The sequence below is a fragment of the Barbus barbus genome (genome assembly GCF_936440315.1).
Source record: "Barbus barbus genome assembly, chromosome: 16".
In the NCBI taxonomy this organism is placed as follows: Eukaryota; Metazoa; Chordata; class Actinopteri; order Cypriniformes; family Cyprinidae; genus Barbus; species Barbus barbus.
In genome coordinates this window covers 20,926,665-20,947,827 of record NC_136744.1, presented here as the reverse complement: position 1 = coordinate 20,947,827, position 21,163 = coordinate 20,926,665, and the positions used below count along the sequence as shown (strand labels likewise).

Below are 21,163 nucleotides of genomic sequence, written 5' to 3'. Positions count from 1 at the left end.
TGCCACTTAAAGGGATAGTTCATCCAAAAATGAAAATTCTGTCCTCATTTACTCACCCTCATGTTAATCCAAAAACAATACTATTTCTTACTTTTTCTTTAGTGTCTTTTGCTTGCAATTATAATTAATGGGGACTGAAGGATTTAAACTTCAAAAGATGATGCAAAAGCACCATAAATGTACACCTCATGCACTATATTTCAAGTCTTCAAGTAACATGATAATATTAATAGTAATATGATGCTGAAGTCCGAAACTTCATTCTATCAGCTATCATCTTCATTATTGTAATGCATTTCTGAGTGATGCACTCAATTTGTTTTAATAAACACTGCAACATTCCATAAAAACATAAAATTGTCAATTTCGATTTCATTATGACAGTAGTCAACATTAATTCTAGAACTGAATCAGTCCAAATTGTGAATGAATTGTTCAGACTGTTTTGTGAACCAGATTAATTGATTCAATGAAAAGATCTGATTTAAAAGATCAATATATTCACACACTGGACAAAACTAGGACAGAGAGAGGGGTTAAGATTTTAAATGAATATTAAATCATTTTTTTCCATTCCATTTAAATAATTTTTCCAAGTTATTGTACAACTTCAGAAAACTTTAAATATAGTTGCATGGTTGCTTTTATGGTGCTTTTTCCAAGTTGTTTTTTAAGCTTTTTTCAAAAACCATTCAAAAAAAGGTCTGAATATAATCTCCAAAATGTATAATTTTGTGTTGCGCAGAAGAAATAAAGTCGCACGCATAGGTAAACTTTAATTTCTGAGTGAACTGTCCCTTTAACCTCACCTGAAAGCCACAAAGGCAATAAAAAAAAAACAGAAGCAGAAGGAGCCAAGTTCAACAAAATGACAGAGAAGAGAAACAACAAATGACAGACTCCACCTAACACTAATCATTCTCCCTCTTCATCAAATCTAAAAACGTCTCCATCCTGAGGCTAAATTTCTGAATGATGTTGTCCACCTAGACATTAGCGTTTCCGCGTGTGTTCAGAAAGCGATCAAAGGCCCCCCTCATCTCCAGAGGTTTCACTGACCAACACCTGTTCAGCGTCAAGCACGGTGTCTGCCTAAAGATGTACTGATATTTCAAGATATCACCAGACGGACACCTCCTTTCTTTCTCTCCCTGGACAATTCTCACTCTTTAGTACAAGCAGAAGCTCACCAAACATAATCATCTGATAACGTCACTCAAACTGACTGGCAGGTCAGAAGAACAAGTGCTGAAGCCCAGGGAAAGGAAAAGACGCACAATGGAGATGCAGAGATATGGAATGAGAGAGGAAGGGGGGTTTCTTCTGGAGGTGAAGAGGGCAGACAGGCCCATTAAAAACTGACCCCTTCTTACCCCTGTGACTTCCCCAAGGAAATCCCTCGCCCACTCACACACCTGCTACAACTGTCTATATCGCCCAGAGGCTGGAAAGAGAGAACGAGGGAGAGAAAATGTCAAGAGAAAATATATGCATGTGCTTTTTCACAGTCTACTGTACATCCAGAGAGCAAAAATGGGGGAGGGTTGGACATATTTTTATATAATAAAATGGAAATGTAACAGCAGAGAGAAAAAGATTTGAACAGACTTTATTCATGAGATTTCCCATTCCCACATGTTCGGTTGCTCTTCAGGTGTTAAATCTAGACACGAAAACAGCCTCACGGGGGTCCGCGTACAGATTTTTCTGTCAGTGCATGTTAACAGAAAAGTGAACGTGTCTATCACATGGATCGGGCCTCCCACAGTCATTTGTTTTTTTCCCTCTCCAAACGTCTGTCAGTCAGTCATACGTTTATGATGTCATATTTCACACAGATAGCAGCGTCCCTGTCGGATGACATCACATCACTGTCAGTGCTTCACAGTGCATTTCATTAGGAGAAAACAAAGCATTAAATGAGTGACAAGGATTAACATGATAAAGATAAATCAAACAGCAGGAAAAATAAGGGAATGCAAGCATTATAAATCATAAATGTGTCATGTTGAAAAATTCACTACAGCCAGCACAATGTTGCTATGACAACAGTTTTACAGGTTTAAAAAAAAATTTTTTTTTAGTTTTTTTAAATTATACTCTAGTTTAAAGTTGAGACTATGGCTTGGTGATGAATTCAATGATATATTCATGTAGATTTAGCTGGAGATTCATGTAGATTTAGCTGGAGAAGTAAGATGAAGATACACCGTGAATATTGTACAGATTTTAATGTGCTTATGATGAGAGAATTAAAATGTTTTATTTATATATGACTATATGTACAGTACCATTTAAGAAACATTTCTTACTATTATCAATGTTGAACAGTTGTGCTGTTTTTTTCTTAGGAATCTTTGATGAATAGGAACCTTAAAATAAATATATACACACACACAATCTCAGTGCATGTTAACTACATAAATATCAATATCGTCAAAAGACAGATCGTTTCTTAGCTATGTCACCAAGACCTAGTATTAACCATAAGACCTACAACTGGACACAGCACCTCAAAAGCATGCAATCTGTGACATTATTCTAAATATTGTATTTATGAACATCACTATAAAGACTAACAAAGGCACATCTGTGTGCATTATAAAGGCCTTATGAATGTAAATTACCATCACTTTTGGCCCATCTGTCCTTTACAAACCCCTAACAGCTGTCCCGAAGATGTGTTCAAAGAGAACAAGAAGAATAAATGTCACTCACTCACTTACTCTGTCTTTCATTCTCCTTTGAAAGGCACCTCTCCCTCCCCTCCTCTCTCCATCTCCTCCCACTTTATCCCTCTTTCCTAGTGTAAATGAACAAGTCTTTTCACTCCTCCTGCTCTGAAGATCCAGGAAGACTCTGAGAGATGTGGAGAGGAGGGCAGGATCTATCAGAACAGTAAAAATATGGAAAGGGACTAGAAATTAGAAAGAATAAAACTTAATGGACTGACTGGTCAATAAACGAAAGAAAAAACAAACGCAGAAGAACAGTAAAACTAGATATTCTGGCATCTCCTACTGTGTGGTCAGCAAGAGGGACAGTGAGTGACCATCTGGAGACTCACACTCACTGCGGCATTGTTAAGATCACAGGTCCTCCGCCCCCTCAGAGAATTACACTGCATTACACAGCAGCACAGGATTTCTCTCTCCACACACACACACACACACACACACACACACACAAAGGGAAACCCTTATGACATCCTCACAGATGGGAACTGACCTTAGAAAAACAGGAAAAGTCAAAAAGAAAAGGTACAAAAAAGAAAGACAGGATGAGGAGAGGATGGAGACCTTCAAACACCAGTATACAACTTTCTGTCTCTCACACAATTTCAACTAAGTATCCTTTATTGGCATGGCAAAAACTGTATGTTTATATTGACAACATATTTCAAGCACAGCAAAACTGTCAGAAAGTAAACAAAGCATACATAATTTTATAGTACATGCAATATATATATATATATATATATATATATATATATATATATATATATATATATATATATATATATAGATGAAGAGACATTTTGACACTCCTTGGTCACTTTTAGTTAACACCAAATGAGAAACGCACTGAAATACTTCCCTTAGTTTAAAAAAAAAAGAAAAAAAAAAAAACAGCGATGCATTTGAGTCATTACTACTCTTTGAAAATTAATATACTATATACCGAAGTACACAGTGTAAAGGGAACTATAATAAATCATTTAAAACACAGCTTCTGAGGAAATATATTAACATTGTGGAGAAACATAGATAATAAGGACTGATGAATTTAAATAAAATGGTATAAAGATGATGTAACATTCATTAAAACAAGTTACTGTGATAGTTCACCCAAAAATGCCAATTCTGTGATCATTTATTCTCCTGTCAGTACAAACCTGTATGACTTACTTTCTTGTGTATATAAAAAAGATATCTTGAGAAATGTGTTTTTTGTCCACACAATCGAAATCAATGGTCACAAAAAGTATTTGGTAATCAACACAAAAAATACCTTTTTTTTGGGTTGTGGAGAAGAAAGAAATTCAAACGAGTTTGGAATGACATGAGAGTTAGTGAATGATAACAATTTTCATTTTTGAGTGAACTATCCCTTTAAGGAAAATTATGAAGTACAAGACTAATGGTGCTAATAATGGTGATAATGAAGTTCTCTATCTCTCTCTGATGCAACATACTGTATACTGGCACATCACACAAATATTTTTGCATTTTTAAATAAGAACATCCTGCTAACTCTCATTCTCACACAGAAGAACTAGAACACTTTAACAAGCATCTTATTGTCTGGAATGGAACAATGAGCCTAACTAAAAATAAACAGAGAATAGACAAAAATCTGAAGCAGACAGAACCAAGGCACAAGTGCACACACACAGAGAGCCATATTGTCAGTGCCCATATAAAATCACAGAGATGGAACAAGCAAATTGAGGGAAAAAAATGGCATATTGCTGCCAATTTACAAGGCATTCACTTGAGTTTACATAGACGCTAGGCAAAACAAAAGCACTAAAAATACCTCCTCTCTGAGTCATGAATTTTCCTGAACCCCACTCAAAAACCAAACCAAAATATACACATGCACTGGGTCTCACAGGTTAACAAACTCGCACACAGCCACCCGTAGTGGGTGGATGAAAGAGAGTGTGCTAATGACAAGGTGCTGTGTTCAATTAGTGCTTCAAAGAGTGGAGGGGGGCTTCCTCTTCCTCCGCCCCATACAAATCATCCACAATCACCACAACCAATCGAAAACATGACAACCTGCTCGCATGGCCAATCACACAATCTGACAACCTGCCAGCACACTATCCCCAGGAGTTTACCAGCTGCAGCTCTTCTGCCTGTGATCAACAAAGTCTTATTCTCTCTCTCAAATGCTCTAGTGCTATAGTGTAAATGCAACAACCACAAAAGATAACGTAATCATTTCAGATAAATAAGTCACTCTTTGAGTTCTGTTATGTAGAGGCTCGGTGACTCTCGCTATAGTGTAGATGTGGTATAAGAAGTCACTCCCATTTCACTCCTCTTCCTCTATTTATAGCATAACAGCCCAAATGTGTGTATGAAAGGTGAATCTAGAACAAAAAAGTGAATTAAAAATGGATAAAAGTCAATGTATACAAAAGGAGTCACTCCAGTTACACTCCACGTCATATACTGTATTTATGTGATAACAAAACAATTGTGTGAATGAAGGGTGAATCTAGAACGAAAATGGATTAATGTGAATGCTTAGAAGAGAAGTCACTCCAGTTCCACTCCTCTTCCTCTATCTATGGCATAACATTACAACTGTGTGAATGAAGGGTGAACCTAGAAAGAAAGTGAATTATAAATGGATTCATGTGAAAAGGAGTCACTCCAGTTATACTCCACATCATCTATTCATGGTATAACAGCACAAATGTGGGAATGAAGGTTGAATTTGGAATCAAAGTGGAACAATGTGAGTTTAGAATAGGACTCACTCCACTTACACTCTTCTTCTACATGTAGGAAGAACTAAAATGTGTGACTGAACTATGAAAAGTAATGAAAGCAGATTAACATGAGGTTTTAGAAAGAAATACTCTAGTTCCACCTTTCAACCTCTACTCATGTCGTAATAACACAAATGAGTGACCTGACAATGAATGTGGAATAAAAGGGAATTAAAGTACAGTAAGTGATTACAAAAAGAGTCACTCTAGTGCTATTCTTCTTCTACTCATGTGGTATTAGCACAAATGTGTGGCTAAACAATGAATTTGAAATGAAAGTGGATTAAATGAAAGTTGATAAATGTGAGAGTTTAGAAAAGGAGTCACTCCAGTTCCATTACTCTGCTTAAACTCATTACAAAACAGAAAAAAAATATGTAAATGAATTAAATGAAAATGTAAGCAGCATTTCACAGAGCCGTTGTTCACTGACAAGCTGCGCAAATCCACGTTCATTATCAATGTGGATTTGTTAATATATATATATATATATATATATATATATATATATATATATATATCAAGATCTAGATATATCGCGCATCCCTAAAAAAAACTGATAATAAAAAGGGACTGTGGAATTAAAGCGGATTAAGTGTTTATGCAGTTACAAATACAAGAACACTCCTACCATTCTCCTTTTCCTTTCTCATTTTGGTGATGGACTCGGGCAGGCCCAAACTGGCTGCGGTGGGCAGTGCTCCAAGCAATAATGCTAACGAGGGCCGTTTGGTTGCAGAGACTTTCTCTCCATCTCCATCCTGCTCATTGCCATCTCCATCCTCTCCACATATAGTACTGCACAGATGAGATGCTGCTGCCCTCAGCTCGTCATCCTCTCCTTCCTCATCACCAGCTAGGATGCTGGAAGACGCTAAAGAAATCACATCATCTGGAAAAAGCAAGCAAGAAAATATGCACACATCATAAATGAATCATTCCAGGAACATCAAATAAAAGAGTATAATGAAAGAGAGAAATCACTGCATGAATGCAAACAGTGAATTTATTTTTGTAATTAAATTATTTTGCTAATTAAAACAAAGCTAGACACATTCGGCCTTTGATTTTGAACTTCACTATGATCCAGCTGAGATGGGGAGAAAGTAATTATACAAACACACACAGTTGACTGCAGTAACACACATGCATGCACACACACTACAGTAAAGTAAACACACATGCATGAAAAGAGACACTCAAACACGCATACAAACACTCCCACGTCCGCGGTCTTAATTAGTTCCCTCCTGTAATCACTACATCTGAGAGAGAGAGAGAGAGATAACATGCATGGGGAAGCACTGGATCTCTGATTGTGGGTGTTGCTGAACAAGGAGCTAATTGGACAGCAACAAACAGAATTTCTGCACAAGGAAAATAACACTCCATTTCCTGAAGAAAACAGCAGTTCTCACCAAGCAAAGAGCAATTCTGACAACAAAATAATCATTTGTTTTAAAATGTAAACATTTTGGGTGTCATTCACCAATCATTTTGGTTCTCACTGGCACTTTCCAGTATTCATACACACATTTCTTACCCATATTCTAATGAGAAATCTGGAAAATCCTAAATGAAGGACTGTGTGCCTGCAGTTAGTAATTGGCAAAATACATGCTCAAACGATCTTCATTTAAAGGCTTTCCACACAACAGCCATTCAACACTCTTTACAAAGGAATTCTTTCACTTTTAGTTTTTCTAAATATGTGCTCCCATCTGTGAACTTGCACTGCACAATCTTCATTACACAATCTGTATTTCTGTAGCTTAAACAAGAGTGTAAATGTGTAAGTAAAGCCAAGTGTGTCATACTAACCCAGATGATGCCCAATTAGCTGGCCTGAACTACTCTTGATGGCTTATGTGCATGCCAAGTCTATCCAATAATTAATTATATTTCTATATTATATAATTTTTTTTACAGAGTTTACTTACTTAATTTTTAGTAATAAGTAATAAGTCATTTTAATAAGTTAAAATAGATTTACAGATTTATAACATTTATAAAAATCTTAATCAATGAAAGTGTGGAGATTTCTTTAAAAGAAATTAATTATTTTATTCAACAAGGAAGCAATTAATTCAATCAAAAGTGACAGTAAAGAATGTGCTATATGATGTTTTTAATTAAATGTTATATAAAATACTTCTATTTCAAATAAATGCTGTTCTTTTGAACATTCAACCATTCAAAATATTCCTGAAAATTTTTTACAGTTTCCACAAAACTGTTAAAGCACAATAATTTTCAACTGAGAAGAAAACAAAACATGTATTTACCAAATCAGCATATTAGGATGATTTCTGAAGAATCCCATAAAAACTGAAGACTGGAGTAATGGCTGCTGAAAATGTAGCTTTAAATTTATTTATTTTAAATTGTAATAATATTTCTCAATATTACTGTTTTTACTGTATTTTTGATCACATAAATGCAGCTTTCGTAAGCAAAAGACACTTAAACATTAAAAAGTCTTAATAAAATACAAACTTTGTAATGTATTTTTCTGCGGGATTGTGTGTGAACACTTTACCATCTTTGGAACAGGATGCATAAACCCCCCTGGCTTTGGGCCTACAGCTCTCCAGCTCGACTTCAATCTCATCCTGATATCCACAGATTTCACCTGCAGACAACACAACAACACGACATATTAGGTTTGTTCAAACACCCATGATGTTAATTAAAGCATAAACTCCTGTCAAAATGTTTCTAGGTACCTTCAATATCATCAACTTTCTTTGCAAGCTCTTGCTCAATCTGTGGAAGGATTCGGGAGGAAAAAAAATAGATGGATACATTTTACGGAGACAATTTCAAACATATTGCAAGAATGGCTGCTTTAAATGTTAAAATCTCTAATTTTAAGTGCCATGTGATGTGTAACCTGTTTTAGCTTTTGCTTCCTGAGTCCAGCCGTGTAAGAGGGTGGGTCACACTCCTGCTCTAGATCCACCCGCATGAACTCTTCAATTGTCAACTCACTGGTGGGCGTGTCCTCAAATTCATTCAGCCTGTCAATCAAACACACTAGGGATCAAGACATACAACTGAACAGCAAAATGAACCCTAAATTCAAAGAGAGTGGAACACCAAAATTCAGCAATGGCACCAATTGTATACTATAATATGAATGATATTGCTACAGATTATTTAAAAAAAGTATTAACTGAGCACATAATGTGATTATTATTTTAAGACAAAACACACCTTTTCCTCAGTGTGGCTTCACAGACTTTCACCACACTGATCACTTCCTTAATTGTGCGACGGAACTCATGCATACGGGCAGCAACCAAGAGCGCTACAGGGAACACAAATACACAACTGTAGGCACAACATACAGCCAATGGCAAGAGAAAAAGAGAGGATGAGAGAGAGAGAAGGAAAAGAGAGAGGACCCATAGTCAAATATGAAACATTAATAGGGCTTCAGAAAAGTGCATGCGCTGTACCTGCCCCCCTACTGACTCACCTCAGGCAGAACAAACAGACATTAAATGCACCTGCAATACCGCAGAACCCCTGATGCCCGTTTCACTCTGATTCATTAAAGAAACATGAAGAGCCAGATGTACTTCCGAGAAACCTGACAATCTGAAGAATGTCCAACACCACAAAGCATGCAAGCATGTAAAAGATACTGAAGAATTTTAGAGCTTAATGATTCATCAGAGATGAACTAATTAGAAATATGACATTGAGGTTGTCATTCTCCAAAACTATTTTACTGATTTTTGTTTTTATTTGAATGCCAACAACAGCTTAAACTGACATAAAAGAGTAAGGTGTGCCACTTCTGATTTAGATTGTCCTGCAAGTAAGGAGAGATGAGATTAAAAACAATAATGCAAGGTTAAGTGGAAAAGCAAAACACTATTTAAATTTCAAGTACAAATATGGACATAAATGAGAAAAAAGTATCGTCTAATTCATAAACTCATCATTATCATGTATTACTGAAGTAATGGCTTGCTGAAAATTCAGCTTAAAATTACATTTTAAAAGATATTAAAACTTATATGAAATTGCAACAATATTTCACGATATTACACTTTTAACTGTATTTTGGATCAAATAAATGACTTTTTTCAAAATCTTTTCAAATCTTTTTTTAAATCTTACCGACCCTAAACTTCTGGACGATAGTGAATGTGTTTAGATCTATATAGACCTTTTCATGAAAAATGTATAAATAAAAAAATAAAAAGTACTTTTTCATTCAAAAAAATAAATCATAGATAGCATTATATGAGAGTCCTTACATCATACAAATACATGATTAATGCGGTGACACATATTACCCTGCTCTCCCCTACATGTCCAGGGTTATCAGCTATGTCGAACTCAGGTGTGATCCTGTGCTCAAGTTCATGTGGTGTAATAAAAAACAGCCGTTTCCTCCTCTGCTGTTAACCCTGCAGGATATCAAACCAATCTGTGTTCCAGCTACTACATGAGGACAATTCAACAAGCTTCAGGCCTTCATCACGCTCAGAAGCTCTCCCTGCCTCATAGTTTGTCTTCATTCTGGGTCTTTCTCACATTCTTTCATTCTCTGTTGGCCTGCCTTTCTTTCTCAAGTCTCTGATCTCTTGCTGCAAAACAAACTCTTTAAGGCTCATGCTTCCTCTTTTCTCAGCACTGCTTCTAAAAGATTAATGGGAGATTAATTTTTCAGGTTATGCAGTGGGGGGGGGGGGGGGGGGGGCAGAGAAACTCACGCTGAGTTACTCACGCAGTTATTCTAAAAACTTAATTACTGGAACTTAGTCTTAACAGACTGTGTCAAGTTTACACAAGTCTGAAAGTGTGAGAAAGTAAAACCGATATTGATGAAAATGCATTAGAAATTAGCTACACTGGATCTCTGAGGCAATTCACAGTGCCAAGAAAGGCCTCAGCGAGTGTGAGAAAACTAACATTTTCAGGAATTCTTTTTCATCAAGACTGATTGGTGATTTTGGAACCACTTCAAATGCACCAAGATGATCTAATTGCATGTTATGACAGATATACTGCATCTTAAAATGTTTTCTATAACAGACACAAAACTTAACATTCTGGAAGGGGTTTCTGGAGCATGCATTTCAACTGTGGATGTTTCAGCGATTGTGTATGTGCTTTTGCACATCTAACAAAGCAACCCTTCACTAGCTCACATCATTAAAGAGGTCGCACCGTTAGGGGAGGGTTGCCATGGTTACCTGCTCCGCAGAGGCCTGAAGGTCTTCGTCCCGTGTGCATCCAGTCTCTCTTCATCCTCTGCAGGAGACGCAGTGCCGTCATTGAAACCTCATGGCTCTTCTCTCCAAATTCCAGCATTTGCGCAAAGCGTGGGATATAAAGACAGGGGTCTGTAAAAAACAAAACTCTTAGAACTACAAAGCTAGACAGAGTAGATTTAGACCTTCTTAAACACACTGTTGCATTTTCAGTTCAATAACGTTCAGCTGATTAGTGTCAAATCTAAAGTTTTAAGCTGCTAATGAGTCTATGGGAGGGTTTGGAAGATATGTTTTATTGGGCACAATATCACACCCTTACCCACAAGTTTAAAGTGCTAATACTTTGGCTCATGACTAATGATGAGTGTTCAGTCAAAATGTAATTAGTTATGATAATGCAACAAATATGACCTTTATGCTCACAATTCTCATTAAATACTACATATAGAGAACCTCCATTTATCAAGCTTTGGCAAACTGCTTGACTCAAACACTATAAACACTGTTTTAATAGTAAAAGAAACATGACAGGTATTAGAGGGAGCTCAATTTTTGACAGTTTCCCAATAATATTTTCAAAAGATAATGGCACTGTGTGAGAAACTCAAAAGTTTTTCTGCTAAACAAAGCATCAGCAAATCTTCCATCTAATCCAATGATTTCCAAACAGGGATATGTGTAGCCCAGTGGGTACTTAATCAGGCTTCATGAGGGTGATTTTGAGTTGTTAAAAACTATAAAACAGAAATGACGACATCAAAATTATTAGGGCTGTAAAGTATTTTTTTCTTTATTAATATATAAATAAATATAATCTTAGATTTTTATGGTAATTAGACTCTGGAGAGAGAGAGATTTTACTCAACTCTTACTCTTCTCCATGAAATAAAGCATTTTTTTTTTTAAGATTCTTCCCATCAAATTCCTCAGTCACTCAATCAAACCATTATCAATCTAAATACAGTTGTTGTTGTTGTTGTTGTTGCTTTTAAGAAAATGTGTCCTCCCATGCCAATGGGAATTGGATATACATTTTTAGATGTAGGTCAGATATCCAGATATGTATCTGATTTGATTTAATCTCATGTGTATTTTTGTGTTTGTACATGTGCAACAATATCTGATTTGTGTCTGATGAGTAATTTTTTTGTGCTAGTGTAAAAGCAGTTACATTCAGCAAGCTGATTCAGTTTCCCAAAAGGGGGGTTTCATAGTGATACTACAGAAAAAACATTTTAGGTTTTCCAAAGAATCTTTTGGTGATCCAAACCATTTTTTTTCTTGTTTGGAAGAACATTAAAATAATCTAAGGATACATTATTCCACTTTTTGTGCAATGGAAACGTTCAATGGAAGTTAAAAGGTCTTATGAAACCATGCAAACCAATAAAGAATCTTGATTTTTTTTTTTTTCACCAGCAATATTAAATGTTTTAGTTTGAATAATCATAGAAGGATTAATATCGTTTTTAATGCCATGTAAGCAACTGAGTTACAAAATATACAAGTGTTGAATAAATATAGTAAAATATAAAGAAAAATGCAACAGTTACGTGAATGATTGTAATAATGGTCATTTTAATAATGTTTGCAGTAATAATAATAATAATAATAATAATAATAATAATATGTTTGCAGTAAATTCAGCACAATAAAATGAATACATTTTTGGATTAATTTTGACTAAGGGGTGCTTGAGCCTAACTGATGAGACTGTGGGGATACACAAATCAAGAAAGATTGGGAACACTGATCTATCCCCACCACATATGTTCACTATAAACCGCTTAGATCCGTCTGTGCTGTCTGTGGGAAAAAGAAGAGACCGGGGGGGGGGGGGGGGGGGGGGGGGGAGAAGCATCATGCTGCGTGAGGACTTTACTGGGAAAACGGAGAGCAGGCGTGCGCACTACAGTATTTCCACAAGTCCAGCCCTCGTCCGGTTTCAGACTCCATCACGACCGACCGTGAACCGGAGCAATAAAACTTTTTACATCGCTTTGAATCGAGCGTACGGTCTCAGCTGTGTGATGACAACAAACTAACGCATAAAATACAGAATTTAAGGTAAGAACACGCATGATCTCTTCTCGTATTGTATGCACCAGCAGAACAGTTGAAGTGTGAGGTAAATGTTACATTATAGAGCGCGAGCTGGTTTGTAACAATCTGCAGCTCGCGAATTGAAATTTATGGATAGAGATATACGCGAAACATTTCCACCTCAATGCTTTTAATAAATACTAGTTTTTAATAAAACCTTTGCCTGACATAGCATATAAATAATGGTAATGCATTTACTTAAGGAGAAACATATTGTAGAACGAAATAAACGACGTGTACGGACGGACTTGGCATTTTACTTACAAAAATACCCCCACAAAGATCCTTTATTTGATTCGGATCATGTAAGGAGACGTTGAGATCATTTATATTATAAACTTATAAACATGCACGTGTATGTATGTATATATATATATATATATATATATATATATATATATATATATATATATATATATATATGAAGAATTAAAAACCCTCATCACTGCATAATCCACAGAATCATAAAGCTTCTATTTTCGGGGTTGCCAGATCCCGCGTGAAAAACAAGTAATCTGATTTGGGGTAATGGATAAATAGATAAAAGTATGCATTGTATAGGTATAGCCTATGTATCACATACACATAATGTGAATATTCCCAAAAAAACAACAAATAACAATGTGAATATCCAAGCCAAGTGTTGATTATAATATACAGACATGGCAACACAGAATTTACAGGAGAGCTCTGGGAGAGACAACCCTCCAGTCTTGACGTCAGACGAGAGAGAGAGCTCAAAATAAACTCAAACTTCATCATCATTCCCTGTGTCCACAGCAGAGGAAATACCTGCTTGGCCGTCATAAGACTACAGATATTTGTTGAGAGGTTTTTGGGAGATTTTAAAACTATTCGTTTTGGAGTTTTCGGTATGGGATTGGAGAGGATGTGAAAAAAAAAGAGGATGGCATATCTATGAAATATTCGCTGAAATCCGAATATTTATGTGACCGTTTAGTGGAGCGGTTTTTGTTTTTACACGGAAACAACGCAACATTATTTAGGAATACCACGGACCACGGTTGTAGCTGATAATAATTTTTTTCTACACATATTTTGGCAAACTGTTTTTGTTCTGATGCCCACTGCGCCGGAATGCAAGCTGTCCCATCATGGCCGGATCATGAAATGTGTTACTTTTTTACTCTTGCTCCCTGAAACGTTAAAGAAGTTGAAGCGGGCAAGCAAGCACCCCGGCAGGCTGTCTCTTTGCTATAACATCTTAACTCTTTCCCTGAAGAAAAGGATGGCAGCGGAACTGTACCCCGTGAACGATCACGCCACAGTGCAGAAGAACGGGACCGTGATGCTGAGTCTGCCAGAGAAGAAGAGGAGCGTGGAGCCGGTTGCGCAGTCCACTGCCACCACACCGACCACAGAGCAAAACATCAACAACAACAACGTGGAGATTCCCAGCTGGCACTCCGCGCACCCGACTTTACGCGAAAGGCAAGCCATTAAAATCAAGTGACGCATAAAGTTTGACATATATTTGACATCTAATTTTCTACCCACACACACACACACACACACATACATATATATACACACATATATATATATATATATATATATATATATATATATATATATATATATATATATATATATATATATATATATATATATATATATATATATATATACTTATTCAGATATTATATTTTTCCACTACAGTATAATTCTTTAAGACAAGTCATAATGAACATTAACTGAACATGAACATTATACTTAATATCTATACATTTCTTAAATTATATCATATTAAGTAGGCTATAATTTCTTTATTGTATTTTTTAATAGTAATATCAAGACTACATGCATTTATTTTTACTTCATGCAGAAATGCACTAATGTTCAATAATGAACACATGGCAGACGTTCATTTCATTGTTGGTCCACCCGGTGAATCAGAAAGGGTCCCGGCACACAAGGTGAGCCCACACACCTCATATTTTGGTTGTCTCCTGAATTGAACACACCTGATTCAAACCATCAGCGGATCTGAAATAGGTGTCAGAAAAAGGAAACGCTTTGAGACTAGATGAAACACTGACAGATTGTCTCTTCCCCCTCTCGCAGTATGTGCTGGCAGTGGGGAGCTCTGTTTTCTGTGCCATGTTTTATGGGGATCTCGCAGAAGGAGACTCTGATATCCATATTCCAGATGTGGAACCCGCAGCTTTTCTCATATTGCTCAAGTAAGACTCACTCACTAATCACATCCGGGCATTAATAACAGGGCGACTCGGCTTTCATGCGACGCAACACAGATGGGTTCACAGAGGCCCCAACAGTGATGTCTTGATTTAGGAATCACCCTCTTATTTCGGAGCTATTAGAGATCATTTATTGGATTGCGAATGCAAATGATGTACTTTTTTCCCTGGGAAAGTTGAAAGTCACTATTTAAAGCAGTAGTGATGCAATAAAAAAGGAGCATGTTAAACAGATCAGCTTTTTATTTAGCATTTTATTCTTTTCCTATGGGGCACTTGCAATTTACCTTAACCTCTCTATCTCCCCTCTTCTTTATCAGATACATGTACAGTGATGAGATAGAGCTGGCGGCCGACACAGTACTGGCTACGCTTTACGCTGCCAAGAAATACCTGGTGTCTGCTCTGGCTCGCGCATGTGTGGGTTTCCTCGAGACGAGCCTGGAGGCGCGAAATGCGTGTGTGCTGCTTTCTCAAAGTCGGCTGTTTGAGGAGCCGGAGCTCACTCAGAGGTGTTGGGAAGTGATAGACGCCCAGGCAGAGCTTGCACTGCGCTCGGAAGGACTCACTGAGATTGACTTGCCCACACTAGAACACATTTTACAAAGGGAAACTCTGAACGTGAAGGAGGCTGTGGTTTTCCAGGCCATTCTGGGATGGGCCGATGCAGAGTGTCGGAGACAAGGCCTGAGCCCCACTTCACAGAACCAGCGCTCCGTGCTGGGAAAGGCTTTGCACCTTGTGCGTCTGCCTTCAATGACACTGCAGGAATTTGCAGATGGAGCTGCACAGTCGACCATTTTAACCCTTGAGGAAACGCACAGCATTTTTCTCTGGTACACAGCTGCTACGAAACCTGCGCTGGGATTCCCGGTTGAGGCCAGAAAGGGGCTGACACCACAACGCTGTCACCGTTTCCAATCCTCCGCGTACCGAAGCAACCAGTGGCGCTATCGTGGGCGCTGCGACAGTATCCAGTTCGCTGCGGACAAGCGCGTGTTTATCGCCGGACTTGGTCTGTATGGCTCCAGTGGAGGGAAGGCAGAATATAGTGTCAGAATTGAACTAAAGAGACAGGGAGTGCTTCTGGCACAAAACTTGACCAAATTTGTGTCAGACGGTTCTAGCTCAACATTTCCCGTGTGGTTCGAGCACCCGGTACAAGTGGAGCAGGACGCGTTTTACACAGTTAGCACCGTTCTAGATGGGACCGAGCTGAGTTATTTTGGACAGGAAGGAATGACAGAAGTCCAGTGTGGGAAAGTCACCTTTCAGTTTCAGTGTTCCTCTGACAGCACTAATGGGACAGGGGTGCAGGGGGGACAGATTCCGGAGCTGATATTTTATGCATGAAAACTTGGACTGATCCATTAAATGAAGAGACAGCAGGGGGATTTTTCCTCTCGAATAAATGCCTTTACTCACAACACAGCTGCAAGACACTACTAGAAGAGGAGACTATCCCCTCTGATTCGATTTTTTACGTCTCACATATATTGGAATGCTGCCCAAACTTATTTATTTCTTTAAACATACTGTTTTAAAACATGTACTTTAATTTAAGCACATTTTATTTCTAATTATTCATAATCTGCCTGTGTACAGTGAAACATGGGCAGTTTGCACTTGAAACTAGGCAGCTTTTCCTCTGTCTTGTTATTTAATGTTTTTTTGTTGACAGCTTGATGCTGAGTGACCTAAAAAGGGTTTCAAGAGCCTGCAAAATCATAAAGTATTTGTTTCTATTCATCAAACAGTATTTCATTTGCTTTGTCTAATGCACAGTTATAAGCCCTAAACTGTTTCACTCTGGGTAAAATATGACCTTTCAAAACCTTAAAAATTAAAAGTCTGTCATCATTTACATTGACTGACTGTATTCTTAAAACACAAAAGACAATATTTTGAAGAATGTTTCAACTATTTTGCCCATATAATGAAAGTAAAGTGTTTAAACGACATTGAAACCCACTGACTTTCATTGTATGGACAAAAAAGCTAACTAAACAATTAGTTTTTTTTCCAGACACAAAAGAAAGTCACATAAGTTTGAAATTACATTAGGGCAATAAATTATGTCAGAATTTTGCTTCGTATTGTTGATTGAGCAAAGCAACTGACCATCGCCATCAATCAAGTGTTCAATTCAGGTTTACAATTTCACTGCAAGCAGAGCTTCACTTACAGTTGCACAGCACCCTCTGGGCATGAACAGCAGCACTACACAAACCAGCTCACATACTCATTACCAGTACAATTTGGATGAGCAGCAAAGCATCATGGGAAACTACAATGTCACTTATGTGATGCTTACCAATAGCTGGCGCGTTGATACACAGCTCTCTGGCTAAAACAAGGAAGGTTTTTCCCAAAACATACACATTCACCTAGGGCAATAGAGAAAGATGGAGTAAGAAATGGCCACAAATTTGTGGTCAAGAAAAAATTACTACAAATATAGAAAGAGACAGTTGGAACATTTATCAGACAATGAGAGTAAGAGATATAAGATAAAGGGACATAGAGTGTATTTTAACAGACGCTGAAGGTTGCAGAGTTCATAGCTGTGGGGTTTGGATCCTTACCAGCATCACCGCAGAGTCTACATTTTCTCACAAAATATATCTGTGTCTTATCCTTAGAGGATGAACTACAATAACAAAAATATTTCATAAAATAAGCTTTAAACAACATAACTCAATACTTATCTTCATGGATCACCTTAATAATTATATAAAAAAAATACATTAAAAAAAAAGATATCCATGAAGAACGACGCACACGCACAAACACAGACACCCTATTTCTTCCATATGGGCCCCATGGCATTAAAGAGCAATCTTTTTTGGTTGATGTCAGAGGTCATGACCACTGAAAAGTAGGATGGCCCTCACACACTCCTGACCTGAGAAGGGCAGCAACAGCCTTATGCCTCAAAAGAGCTCCTCTGTCTGGGGGAGAGCAAAGGAATTTATGGGTCCTTTCTCTGGTAAAATCCCCAAATGACTCAAATACCACAGTGGACAGGATCTGTGTGTTAGCGTGTGGGACAGGGAGGGGGTTTAATAGGACAGCTGGAAGGGTAAAAATATAAAACGGACACACCAGCTGGAGGAAAATGGCTTTTGCACACTAACTAGGTTCAAACCTCTGGGATTGCTAGTGAAAATGCATCTACTTTGCATTATGTTATTTTTAATACAAACTTATTCATTCTAAATTATACTAACATAAAAATTTGGAGTGAAAAGCTGTTATTAAAAATGTACATTATCTTCAGAATTTTCAGTATTTTGTTTGGCCCCTTTTCACATGATTAATGTAACAAATTTGGGCAACGCTTTAGTATAGGGACCAATTCTCACTATTTGCTTATTAGCATGTCCATTAATAACATGCTTATTAGCATGTCCATTAATAACATATTAGTACTAATAAAGCACACATTCTGCATGACCATGTTCTACATCCCTAATCCTACCCAATACCTAAACTTAACAACTTGCTTTCTAACTATTAATAAGCAGCAAATTAGTTTGAGGCAAAAGTCATAGTTAATTGTTTGTTAATAGCGAGAATTGGACCTTAAAATAAAGTGTGGCCCAAATTTGCTTTTATTTGACCTAAAACAGTGCATAAGCTTCGAAGAAAATTTGTGTCATTTAATTTATTTTTAAATTTATATATATATATATATATATATATATATATATATAAGTAAATAAATGCTGTACTTACTTGCAGGAGGTCACTCAAGTCCAGCAGCATGTCTGAGAAAGTGCATTAAAGAAATCATACATAACTGAATTTGACAGACAGTTTTATCTAAGGCCCTTTATTTAAAGGCCCTTACAGTGCATTCAAGATAGATAATTTTCAAATGCATGTATTTTCTGGGCATTGAACCCATGACCTTTGCTATTTAGTCTAATACTCTAGGTTTTGTGCAATAATGACCTTAGAGAAGGTTATATATATATATATATATATATATATATATATATATATATATATATATATATATATATATAACACCTTCTCTAAGAGGAATATATATGGAGATGGAGACAGACAAGCAGACAAGCAACAAACAGAGGGATTTTTGTCAGATTTGGTCTCTTTGCTTGATATTTTCCCTCACCGAGCAAAGTTCCACTGAACCACCACCCCGTGAACCCTGGAATTCCCCGTCTCCCAGCAACCGAGTACTCTGTGTCCATGGAGACCACCACACCTGTCCAATCATGAAAAAGTGTATTAAACATCCCATTAAAAACGTCATTGTGGGATTTTCAGTCACCGTGGCAGCAATAAGAGATTATCCTAAATTGCGGGATTATGGATGACCCTGTTAAATTCATGATCATTTTTTAGGATTTGACCTTTCCTGGGAGAAATCTCACATATGGCAAAATTTGCTAAAAGCCATTGATGTTTTATTTAATCACTTTACAGATAACATTTGACAATTTACAGTGTTTAGGTGTCAACATAAAATTACAGATACTGTAAAATAACTCAAAAACATATAAAAATAAGTCAAGTATAAAAACAATTAGTTAAGGATAAAATGGAAAACAGATACAATAATCCACAAACTCCGTCAGATTGGTGTTTTAAGGCTAACCTGAGAGCAAGAAGCCATTTCGGAGACTGACATTTGGAAAATAATTCTAGTTGTTTGGCTAAATTTACCCTTTCCAGTGGAGATTGAGACCAACAATACTCTCTCACTCTCTCTCTCTCACACACACACACCCACACCCACCCACCCATCCTCCTGGGCGGAAAGTGAAAGCTCTCTCATGAGTTCTTATGTAACCCTACCAGACGTCTGATTGAACACGTACATTACGTAATCTCAGAGAGACGGAAAGATACACGCTGTCAGCTTCTGTTGCCTCTATTTATGCATTTTTTGGACAAGTGAAAGCAAGCAGCATCGTCCCAGAAAAACCAAATGCACACATACGTGAGTGCCATTTTTAGACTGTAGAGGGCATATGAAAGCTGAATAAAATCACGTCATACTCAAGTGTTTTAACATGTAAAGTTTATATAACAGAATAAACTGGTGCAATTAAACATCCATCCATCTGTAAAAAGTCAACGTTATTGATTGCACCTCATGCTGGTGGACTGAACGTTTTGAGTTGGTCTCCACGAGAAAGACAACACATTCATTCCTGCTTTACATTAAAAGTAAAATGAATCCATAAAGCTTTTATTTAGATCTATTTGCTCATTTTAATTGACCGGAAATTATCATGAATTTGCGCCACATGAGGCAAATTGCTGGAGGATGTGCACTTACTGCCAGGCTTCATCCCCGACCCCTACAAGATTATTAAAAACAACTCAAACTATCATTAACTAAAGCAGGGTGTTCCAGTCAAGTTTTTTTGTGTAATGCAGTCCTAATGCAGTCTCCTGAGAGACACACCCTGCCTTATTTCCTGCCTCACTTTGAATGCACATAAACACCATGAAAAAGCCAACTCTAATACAAGCGAGATCCCGTTTCAGACACCAGATGAGGTCTTGATGCAGAGTAGGCTAAACAGGAAGCTGATTATTTTATACACATAACACACTAAAGATAACAACCTGTGTTAGACTCCAACTCAGTGAGTCAGTGTGAGAGTGTAGGATGATTATTACAAAAATAATCATGAGTGTTCACACACAGGGGAACCAAGGCTATATGACTAAGCATCAGACGCTGTGAGAGTTTGTATGCGGTATGGAATGCAGACAGACGTACGTGAGGATACTTAATCAAAACGACTGACTTACACCATTGACTATAAGCTCCCACGGTGGACCCCTCTTGCTCAACCTCTCTTCTTCCGTACCGCTTAACTTTCTGTCTGTGAAACGCAATCTGAGTCACTTTATTTCTTCTTATTATATTCTTCTGCAGTCTCTTCTTGTATACATTTGCAGATATATACATCACAATTATGTAAATTAGAAGCTGTGAACTCCACTAAGATGATAAATGAAAGTTTTAGTGTACTAGCTATGCAGAACAATACTCCTTACTAAATACTCAACAGTATACACTATGTATACTGACTACTACTACAAATAGTATA

The 21,163-nt window shown here is 37.1% G+C and overlaps 2 protein-coding genes across 3 annotated transcripts in view; one reads left to right on the top strand and one right to left on the bottom strand.

Moving 5' to 3' along the window:
- Positions 1-21,163, bottom strand: part of LOC306882897 (transcription factor IIIB 90 kDa subunit-like) — a 49,931-nt gene that overhangs the window by 17,061 nt on the left and 11,707 nt on the right. The window contains exons 5-12 of the mRNA XM_079437892.1: positions 18,804-18,835; positions 17,380-17,452; positions 10,720-10,869; positions 8,723-8,816; positions 8,400-8,526; positions 8,233-8,272; positions 8,046-8,138; positions 6,138-6,398 (exon numbers count right to left, since the gene is read on the bottom strand). Coding sequence (XP_079294018.1) covers positions 6,138-6,398; positions 8,046-8,138; positions 8,233-8,272; positions 8,400-8,526; positions 8,723-8,816; positions 10,720-10,869; positions 17,380-17,452; positions 18,804-18,835 — 870 coding nt within the window. The remainder of the gene's footprint in view (positions 1-6,137; positions 6,399-8,045; positions 8,139-8,232; positions 8,273-8,399; positions 8,527-8,722; positions 8,817-10,719; positions 10,870-17,379; positions 17,453-18,803; positions 18,836-21,163) is intronic.
- Positions 12,582-17,153, top strand: LOC306882556 (BTB/POZ domain-containing protein 6-A; the record flags this gene model as incomplete). Of its 2 annotated transcripts, XM_079437281.1 has the most annotated exons (5): positions 12,582-12,807; positions 14,087-14,295; positions 14,690-14,780; positions 14,929-15,047; positions 15,386-17,153. In XM_079437281.1, 4 exons carry the CDS (start codon positions 14,093-14,095, stop codon positions 16,416-16,418), a joined length of 1,446 nt encoding a protein of 481 aa, XP_079293407.1. In that variant the 3' UTR covers positions 16,419-17,153. The 2 variants fall into 2 exon arrangements, with proteins under 2 accessions (XP_079293407.1, XP_079293406.1); XM_079437280.1 differs by lacking the exon at positions 12,582-12,807 and having other exon boundaries at positions 13,925-14,295; positions 15,386-16,928.